Here is a 10650-nt window from a genome sequence, read left to right on the forward strand (position 1 = left end):
CACTCATTTAAAGATGGGGCCAAGAGCAAACAAGTTACCACGGTCACAATAAATTTTTATAGGATTCCATTCTGGTTTGTTGAGGTATAAAATACTCACAGCCTAATATAAAAAACCATAAAAACATTGGGTAATGTTAAGATCAACTTTCAGATTACAATAGTCAGCAAGGTAGACTATAATTTAGGAATTAACAATCCAACAGATAGAAAGTAGTACAAAAGCACTGATTTCAGTCAAGCAATCCTGACTGGTCACTTCTTTTTTTGATCTTATATTAGTGATATGCCAGTCAAGCCTCTTTCCCTAAAATATGCACTGGACATGGGTCCTAAACCACAATCTTTGTGAGACAAAAAAAGGGTACACATATCAAAGCAGTCAGCATGAGGGAAGAGTATACCATTTGAGAATACCAGAGGCAAATAGATCATCATGACACTTTTATTGACAAAAATAATCCAACAAACAATATTCACAGACGGCGACCACGGCGACCACCCTTTCTGCGAGTGCTGTCAGAGGGGATTGGAGTAACATCCTCTGTGGAAAGGAAGAGAGAAAACATTTTTGGGACCTTAAAATATTACTAGGAAGTTTTCAAATATATAATCATAGAATATTAGAGCTGTAAGAGACCCCAAAACCCTCTAAAATGGGTTCTACTGCAGCCAGGCAAAAGACAAACAGAAGCCTGTCACCTGACACTCCTTTCTGGTAGGGACTGATCAGAAACCAGTACCTTCAACACTAATCTATCTTTCCCTGCCTGGTGCAATGAGGATTAAGTGACTGGCCTAAGGGTCACACAGCTAATAAGTGTTAAGTGTCTGATGCTGGATTTGAACTGATCCTCCTGAATCCAGAGGGCAGGTGATTTATCCACACCACACCACCTAGCTGCTCCTCATTCATCTATCTTTGAAAAGAACTAGAGGCAACCTCAAATCAAGGTTCTCTCTGCAATTATGATGTGTAAGGGACAAGAAAGGAACTCACCAATCCGCCCGATCTTCATTCCAGAACGTGCCAGGGCTCTCAGGGCTGACTGTGCACCAGGACCAGGTGTCTTAGTCCTGAGAAAAGTAATCAAATCAGAAAAAGATCCACAACCTGTCTCTGAGCTTAAAAAATTAAAAAACTAAACACCTATTTATCACCATGGGCTCCAATCATGTATACAATATTACAGAGCATTTCATGGTTACAAGGGACTTTACCTACATTGCTTCATTTGATCCTCACAACCTTTTAAAGTAGTATGGGGAAGTATGAATCCTATTTTATGGATGAGAAGGTGAAGTGCATAGGGCTTTACACTAATAAGCTACATGATCTTAGGCCTATCTTTGATCACCTGCTCCTTGCTTTCTCTTCACCTGCAAAATGGAAACCACAAAGCCTACCCTTGAGCTTCCCTCACTCATACGGTTGTTATAAGGATCCACTGAGATGCTGTAAAAGTGACCCACAAATCCAAGCCCCTATACAACCTCACAAGATGACTGATCTACCAGCTTTCCTGATGTCTTATGGTGGCATGGTGGAAGTGGTTACTACTAAGGAAGCATGAGGCTAGGGTCTTTTAAAATGTATATTAGGTGTGACCCTGGGCAAGTCACTTAACCCCAATTGCCTCACTAAAAAAAAAAATGTATATTAGGATAGGACAGTAGCCTGGGGATGGTGAAACAAACAATGGATGGGGGGGGGGGGGTGTTTAGGCTTTTGGTTTGTGTTACCATCTAGGTCAGCTTGGAAGAGTTGATCTAGCACTGCCCTTGGAGGCCTGTGGGAAAAGAGCCTCTCAGGCAGGTGTGCTGGACCCACTTAGCAGGGAATCTGTGTCATTGGCACAGTGCTTTCTCTCTGGCCAGACTTTGTACATAGTTTTCCATTAGAATAGTGGTAAACAAGAAGGTTCAACATTTGAATGAATGAAGACATTGCCTAAGCTTTTCTCTTCCATGTACACAGCTCCTGCTCCTTTTGTTTTGCTTCAGAACCTTATGTCACCAGCAAGTAATAATCAGTGGGTAAGATTAGACAATAACTGGGTTATAGTTTTCTGACTTCCAAGATGGCACTCTTTCCATAAGACCATACCACATCTCACTGAAGATACCAGAGAATACATACCTATTTCCCCCTGTGGCCCGAAGTTTGATGTGAAGGGCAGTGATGCCTAGTTCTTTACATCTCTGGGCAACGTCCTGAGCAGCCAACATAGCAGCATAGGGAGAAGATTCATCTCTGTCAGCCTTGACCTTCATCCCACCAGTCACTCGGCAGATGGTTTCTCTGTAGACAAAAACACCGTCAATCATTAATCAAAATGGAAACTCAGTTTCATGTAAGGTGGGAGTCAAATAGCCAAGATTTTTACTGGAACCTTTATCCAGATACTCACTTGCCAGACAGATCAGTCACATGGACAAAGGTGTCATTGAAGGAAGCAAAAATGTGACAGACACCAAACACATTCTCTCCCTCTGCAACCTGAGGTCCAAGGCTGATGACCTGCTCTTCCTTCTTTTCCTTCCCCTTGCGAGGTGCCATTTCTGGACAAAAGAGAAAACACATTTTCAAAAACGGAAAACACAGGTCTTTTTTATCCGTGTAGTTTCATAGACTACAGTATTTCTTCCTCTAGGACTAATCACCATTCAACATTTTCACTTATTTAAAAAACATGCCACATGGAGGCAATGCACATTTAAAATACATGTTAAAAGAAAAATCAGGTCATGACTTATCCATCACACATGAGCTAACAGGTCAAAAAACCAAATGTTTTAAAGTGGCTACACACACCAGCTCTTTCATATAGTAAGTGAATGACTCCTGGGTCAGGCAATGTGGAACAACAAAAAGATCCCTACACTGGTAAGCAGAAGATCTGAGTTTGAGTCTTGACTGTCACTAGTCACAGGACCGTAGTCACTTCACCTCTGATTTTCAGTGTCCACTATCTACCATGTTATAAGGAAAGAGATGTTAAATACGATATAATTGTGAACTATTATTAAATATTAGTAAGATGTAGAGGCACAAGGGGTACAAATGAGTCCCTACCCTCAATAAGCTTATATTCTTTCACGGAATGTTTAGGTAATTATCACAGACTACAACAATTTGCAGCATTGGGTCAGGAAACAAGCACAGCATAAGAGCTCATGATTAAATAAATGCTTTTGGTTGCTGTAAGTGCTTAATTCCAAAAAATGGTGTGTAGTAAGTAGAAAGAATATTAAAGGCAGTCCCATTTCTGAACCTGCCTCCCTCAAATGGAGTTGATGTAAATAAAGTGTTACATAAGGGTGAACCAGTATTATCTGCTAGATTGGAAGCGCTGCAAGGCAGAAACTGTCTAATTCATCTTCCTCATATGCCATAGCAAAGTCCTTTGCACACAGATTCATTGACTTAAGAATTGGAAAGAACCTAAAGGGATCATCTAACCTACCCACCTACACAAATTAATTGATTTAGTTGCCAAATATGCACAGGTAGTGACAGGCCTGCAGTTTCAGTCCTCTCGATCCAAATCCACTGTTTTCCCCACCTCACTTAACTTTCTTCCTTTCACAGGAGTGGAAGGAATCATTTCCCCTAGCACCTACCAACTCCAAATAGTTTCATTGGCAGAGCAGCTAATCTAAGAAGGGATAGTGCACTCCAAGTCTGACTTGTTCTGCACTTCAAACTTAAGTATTAAAGCTCTAGCTGGTCCACAACAAAATTCAACGATAAACCACACAGAATGATGGCTGATATCTGAACTCCCAGGGAAAACACAGCAGCTGCCATTAGCCAGCACCGCCAGGTTTAAAAAGTGCTTTCCTCATGACGTCCTCCCGAGGTAGGTAGTACAGATGTATGAGTATTTAAAATATAGGAACTAACAATAAGTAGGGCTCGGAGGCTCAGTCCTCAGTCTATTTAAAAACAAGTTGGAAAGAACTGCTTATAACGTATAAGCCATTTCTCAGTTGATAAGTGGCTTAAAGATATGAAGAGTTCTCTGAAACCCAAACTACTTGCAGTCATGAGTGGGGCTAAAAAGTGTTAGGTAATGTAACGCACACACAAACATAAAAAGGGGGACCCCAATGCCTGAGACTTCTTCCAGCACTGACGTTTTGGGTCCAATAATCCTCTTTTCCACGTGTTACTCCAGAGAACTAAGCCGCGCCGACTCCCCTCCCCGGGGCCCACAGTCCAATGGCCTTGAAGGTCTCCCTGAGCCAGGGTCCCACGTCCCCCGACCCCAGTGCCTGAGACCTCTCCTTCACTCCGGGCCCCGGGCCCCAAGCCCCACACCCGTACCTCCTCCCCCCGTCCCCCGCCGCGCTCCTTCCCGGGCCCTAAACGCCCCCCTTCTCCGCCCGTCCCCGGAGCCATCACACTCCTTCCCGAGAGAAAGCGGCAGCGATGGGAGGGCACAGCACCAGCTTGTCTCCTGAGAGGCTCCCGGGCCTGCCCAACGTTCCCAATATAAGGATGGGGACCGATGGTCCGAAGGCCGCAGCTCCTTACCTGCTCCTTCACTTGGGCCGCCAACACCGGAAAGGGAAAGGGGAGGGTCACGGGGTCTTGGGTCACCTGCGATTACCCGGAAGTTGTACGTCAGAGAGCAGGAAGTAAATGGAAGGGTTGAATTCTTAGAGTTTTCTGAAGAGAAAAGTAAAGCTTATATCTTAAAGGGACACGAATCATTTTCTTGACGTCGGGAAAAGGTGAAATTTAAATAATTTGGAAGTATTGTTTTATAACGTCATAGGGGAAAAGGAAGAGGCGTGTCTCAAAATGGCGGCGTCCAAGAGACGACATCAGGACCCTTTTCCAAGATGGCCGCTTCCATGCCTAAACTAGTTCCTCCGTACATTTCCTCCCTTCCCCCCCCCCCCCCCCCCGCAGCAGAATCGAAATAGCTTCTTTGAAACCTAAAGTAATAGGAAAAAGAATGGTGATTATTATATCTAACAAAAATAACTCTTTTGTATAGTGGCTTAATGTCTATAAAACAATTTCTTCACAGCAAACCTCTGAAGTAAGTAAATGTATCTTTTTTTAATTATACCCCTTTTGTAGAGCAGGTCACTTGAGGTCTAGAGTAGAGAAATTAGTTTCCCAAGGTCACACAGCTAATAAGAGTGAGAGTCAAGAATGGAACAACTACACGTTTGAGAGCAGCTATCTATCTGCATTGGTAGAGGAGTTTCCTAACCAAGCCTTACACGTACCAACGAAATCATAGGTCAGGCAAAAAAGGGATTAAGGAGGATATTTCTAATTAGCAACTGGTGAGGAGGGTAGGGCCTAGGTTGCTGGGGTGAAGGTCTGGGTGCAAAGTTGGGGGGGGAGGGGTTAGAGGGAGTAACCAATCGGTAATCAATCAATATGCATTTATTAAGCACCTACTATGTGGCAGGCACTGTGCTAGAATGTACCTTACACATATTATCTTAATCAGTGAATATTTACTGAGCACCAGAACTAGGAATACATATAGCCTGGGGGACAGGAAGGGGGCAGCAGGTGAGAAGACCTAAATTGTAGTTCTTACTCTGCCATTAACTTTCTTTTTTGATCCTCTTTTGGCCTCAGTTCTAAACTAAGTGGGGCATCCTGGATGATCTCTTAGGTGCTTCCAGTCTCTGACATCCTGTTTCCCAAGGGACTTTTCAGTGTCTTGTACTCAAGATGATGAAGGAGACTGGGAACTCACATTCTAGGGCCATATTTGAAAAGTATGTTTCCTTTCTGGCCCAGGATTGTCTAACCAGAAGGCCCTTGGTCCCATGTCCAGAATCATGGAATTCCAAGAAAGGAGTTTTATCTTTCTCTCTCTTTTTAATCCTTCCCCCTCCCCCCCCCTTCCCCAACCAATGTCAATTCTAGTCTCCCAAACCCTTTCTTCATCTCTGCTCTGTCCCAGGCCCTTTTCCTTTACCTCCTTCCCCATTAGCTGAAACCCCTCCTTCCTTCTTTTTTTAGACTTTCAGTGGCCCCTGGCTTTATTAACCATTTCTATGGCACCTTTGTCCTTTAGTCTTCAGCCTCATTAATCTCTGAGAAAGGGCCACTGGATGTAATGGCTGTGGGGCCCTGTGATCCCAGAGTCCGTCAGTGTGATTGACCAGGATAAGAAACTGGGTTCCTGCAGCCGCTCTTGGCTCTCCTACTGCACAATGAGGAGCTTTTGTTGTCTCTTTGTCATTTTCCCACCCTTATATTCAGACGTTCCCTAAGGCTCTGTCCTCTGCCCTCTTTTCTCTCTACTCCCTCCTCTCTTCTCCTGTGGTTTCAACTATCACTTCTTTGTCTAAGACTTGCAATTCTATATCTCTAGCTACAACCTTTCCCCCAAACTCCAATCCCATATTTCCATCTGACTGCTGGTATCACCAGGCCTTTAAAACTTAATATACTACAGATTGAGCTCTATAGCTTCCCTCATACTGACGGCTCAGCTTTTAATTTCCCAACTTCTGTGGAGGGCATCACCATGCACCCATCCTTGCACAGTTTCCTGAGTGTACAACGTCTAAGTTATCCTTGATTCTTCATCCCCCTACTCTCCATATCCTTCTGTTTGCCAGGCATCACCTCTCCCAGCTAGACATCTTTTGCAGCCATCCCTTCTTCACTTAGACAGTTACACTAATTCAGGCCTTTGTTACCTCTCGCCTAGATAATTGCAATAACTTCCTCATGGGACTCTCTACTTTAAAGATCTCCCCTCTCTAATTCATCTTCCACAAAGTTGAAAATTTGGTAAAGCATCTGTAAGGTACAGGTCTAACCATGTTACTCCCCTGCTGCTAGGCAATCCTGCTCTACCGACCTTATCAGCTCACTATTCTGCACTACAACTCTTCCAAACTTTTTCATCCCTTCTCAAACCTCCAGTGACTCCTTCTCCCCCCAGTCTTTCAGCTGAAAACCTTGGGAAAAAAAGAGGCTATTTGATGTGATCTCCCTCTCTTCTCTTCTTCACCTTTTATTACTCAGGTGCCTTCTGTCACTTTTTTCCTCCTTGACTCCTTCAGGAAGAAGTGGCCTTACTCCTTACCAAGGCTAACCTTTCTACTTGTATAAGTAATCCCCTTCTTTCCAGTTTCCCCCAACAGATTTCTTCCTCTGTCATTCCCACACTCAATTATTTTTAATTTCTCCCAGTTCACCAGCTCATTTCCTACTACCTACAAGCATGCCTCTGTTTCCCCATCCTGAAAAAGATCTTCACTTAATCCTGCCATCCCTACTAACTGTTATCCTATAGCTTTTCTGTTCTTTGTAGCTAAACTCCTTGAAAAGAGCATCTGTAATAGGTGCCTCCACTTTCTCTCCTCCCACTCTCTCTTTAACCCCTTATTAATCCAGCTTCTGAGTTTATCATTCCACTGAAACTACTCTCTCCAAAGTTGCTCATAATCGCTTAGCTGCCAAATCTAATGGTTTTTTCTCAATCTGCATTCTCCTTTACCTCTCTGGGGTCTTTGATCACTCTCTCCTTGATAGCCTCCTCTCTCTAGGTCACTGGGACTCCACTTTCTCCTTCTTGGTTCTCCTTCTGTTTTTCTGACTGGTCCTTCTCTTTCTCATTTGCTGGATCTTCATCCAGATCATACACTCTAACCTAAGGTGTCCTTGAAGGTTCTGTCCTGGGCCACTTTTTTTCCTCTTGACTACTTCACTTGGTGATCTCACCAGCTCCCTTGGATTTAATGAGCATCTCTATGCTGATGATTCTCAAATCTGCCTATCCTGCCCCAACTTCTTTGCTCAGCTGCCTTTCAAACATCTTGAGCTGTATGTCCAGTAGAGACCTTAAACTCAACACGTACAAAAATGGAACTCGTGATCTTTTCCCTGAAATTCTCCTACTTACCCTGACACCTTTCCTATTACTGTAGAGTACATCACTAGCCCAACCTAGGAGTCATCCTCTATTTTTCACTATTTCTCACCCCCAGATATCCAATCTGTTGCCAATGCCTGCCAATTTCACCTTTACAGCATCTCTCAGATACTTCCCCCTTTCTCTCCTTGGACACTGCTACCACTCTAGTGCAGGCCCTCAGTATCCCACACCTGGACTATTGCAATAGCTTGCTGATGGGTCTGCCTTTTTCAAGTCCTTCCTCACTCCAATATATTCTCCTTTCAGCTGGCAAAGTGATTTTCCTAAAAAAGAAGAGCCAACCATATCACACACACACCCCACTCCCTCTGCCCCACCCAGTAGACTATTGCCTCTAGCATGAAATACAAAATCATTTAGTTGGCATTCAAAGCCCTGCATTACTTAGTCCTTTCTATTTTTCCAGCCTTCTTATTTATACCTTACTCTCAGACAGGTACTGTTCAGTCCAGGGACACTACCTCCTGGGCTGTTCTACAAACAAGTTACTCCTTGAAGTTCCAGGGATTTTCTCTGACTGTTTCCTCTGCCTGGAACATTCTCCCTCCCCTGCTCTGACTACTGACCTCCCTGGCTTCCTTTAAGTCCCAACTACAAATCCCCTCTCCCACAGGAAGCCTTTCCCAACCCCTCTTAATTTCAATGCCTTCCTTCTATTTATTCCTATTTATCCTATATATAGCTTATTTGTCATCTCCCTGATTAGATTGGGAACTCCTTGAGGGTAGGGACTATCTTTTGCTTCTGTTTGTATTCCCCAATGCCTAACTGAGTGATTGGCAAGTAGTACAGACTTAAAATAACTAGGTGATAAGTGGATAGAGCATTGGGTTTGGAATCATGAGTTCAAATCTAGCCTCAGACACTTGTTGTTTGACCCTGGGCAAGTCATTTAATCCTGTTTGCCTTAGTTCTTCACTTGCAAAATGAGCTGGAGAAGGAAATGGCAAACCATTTTAACATCTTTGCCAAGAAAACCCCAAATGGGGTCAGGAAGAGTCGGACACAACTGAAAATGGCTAAACAAAGGTGCTTAATAAAATATTTATTTGTTAATTGATTTAAGGTGCAGCTTAGGCACCATCATCATCAAGAAGCCTTTACTGGACCACTTTCAAAGCCACTAGCAGTTCAGTGGATAGAAAGCTGGGCCTGGAGTCCGGAAGACCTGAGTTCAAATTTGCCCTTAGGCACTAGCTTCATGACCCTGGGCAAGTCACTGAACCTCTGTTACTCTTGTTTCCTCATCTGTAAAATGGAGATAATAGCACACAGGGTTGTTGCATCAAATGAGATAACATTTGAAAAGTGCCTGGCACATAGTAGGTGCTATGTAAATGTTTATACCCTTCTCTTCCCCTTCTTCTGCTTCCAAATGAGTGTTTTCATGCAAAGTAGTCACTTACAGGATACATACTTATTCCATTAGTGCAGCTACTGCTCTAAACATTGTTAGAATTCCTCTTTGAGAATGACCATCAAAACAAATCTTGAGGTGAGGAAGGGAAGAGGCTGGGGAGGCAGGTAATAAAGTTACTGAGTTAAGCTGAGCTGTCATCTACTCCATTGAGAATACCATCAAACAGTATTGCAAGGGTATGGTAGGAGCAACAGAGCTGGAGATGTGCCAGGCAAGGCTTCCAGACATATCACTTGATCCCAATTTACTACCTGGGGACTTTGGATTTAGTCTTTTCCCTTATCCTCACATCAGTAAAGCAAACTTGACATGTACTGACCAACAAAATGCCAGCTTCTTCATATTGTTCAATAACATCTATTTAAGGAGATAAAGAATAACAAAGATAATACGATTAAGAGATATCTCCCAGGGCAGCTAGGTGGCGCAGTGGATAGCGCACAGGCCCTGGATTCAGGAGGACCTGAGTTCAAATTCGGCCTCAGACACTTAACACTTACTAGTTGTGTGACCCTGGGCAAGTCACTTAACACCAATTGCCTCACCAAAAAAAAAAAAAAAGAGAGATATCACCTACCTTCTCTGGACTTCAGTGTGAAATAAGGAGGTCAGACTAAATGATCTGTAATGACCTTAAATGGTTTAAGACCTAAAATCCTATAAGTCTACTTATTAGAATACATTCTATAAACTTAAAAAGAGAGAGAGAGAGAATTGGGGAATTCCAGGAAGGCAAATTTCAGTTCAATGTAAGGAAGAGCTTCCTGACACTCAGCTCTCCAACAATGGAATAGTTTACCTCATGAGATAGTGAGCTTCCTGCCATTGAAATTCTTCCAAGGCAAATGAAGAATACTGTAAAGGGAATGCCTGCTTAGGGAAAGGTTAGAGAAGATGCCCCCTGAGATCCCTGCTAACCCAAATTCTTTTTGGGTTTTTTTTGTGGGCAATGAGGGTTAAGTGACTTGCCCAGGGTCATACAACTAGTAAGTATCAAGTGTCTGAGGCCAGATTTGAACTCAGATCCTCCTGAATCCAGGGCAGGTGCTTTATCCACTGTGTCACCTGGCTGCACCCCTAACCCAAATTCTTTAACTCTAATGGCTTTGCATGTATTATTCCTGTCTCTTCATCTAGGAGTTGAAAGATGATAGAAAATAATTAGTGCTGTAAACAGCCATTTCATGTCTACTTTTTCTGCCAAGGACAATGATCTGTGAAAGATGGTTTTATGGCATTGAAATCTGTTATATGAGGAGATGATGAGAAAGTACCTAACTGCCCACCAGCTAGGCCAGAT

General features: G+C 43.2%; 1 protein-coding gene across 1 annotated transcript; it reads right to left on the reverse strand.

The window, feature by feature from the left end:
• Positions 1 to 426: 426 nt before the first annotated feature.
• On the reverse strand, positions 427 to 4653 carry RPS14 (ribosomal protein S14). Its single transcript, XM_043984194.1, has 5 exons — positions 4540 to 4653; positions 2411 to 2561; positions 2140 to 2301; positions 1000 to 1076; positions 427 to 543 (listed from the first exon to the last, which is right to left on the reverse strand). The coding sequence occupies exons 2-5, from the start codon at positions 2557 to 2559 to the stop codon at positions 476 to 478; spliced, it is 456 nt and encodes a 151-aa protein (XP_043840129.1). The 5' UTR covers positions 2560 to 2561; positions 4540 to 4653; the 3' UTR covers positions 427 to 475.
• Positions 4654 to 10650: the final 5997 nt, after the last annotated feature.

This window comes from Dromiciops gliroides, chromosome 2, assembly GCF_019393635.1.
Source record: "Dromiciops gliroides isolate mDroGli1 chromosome 2, mDroGli1.pri, whole genome shotgun sequence".
Classification (NCBI taxonomy): Eukaryota; Metazoa; Chordata; class Mammalia; order Microbiotheria; family Microbiotheriidae; genus Dromiciops; species Dromiciops gliroides.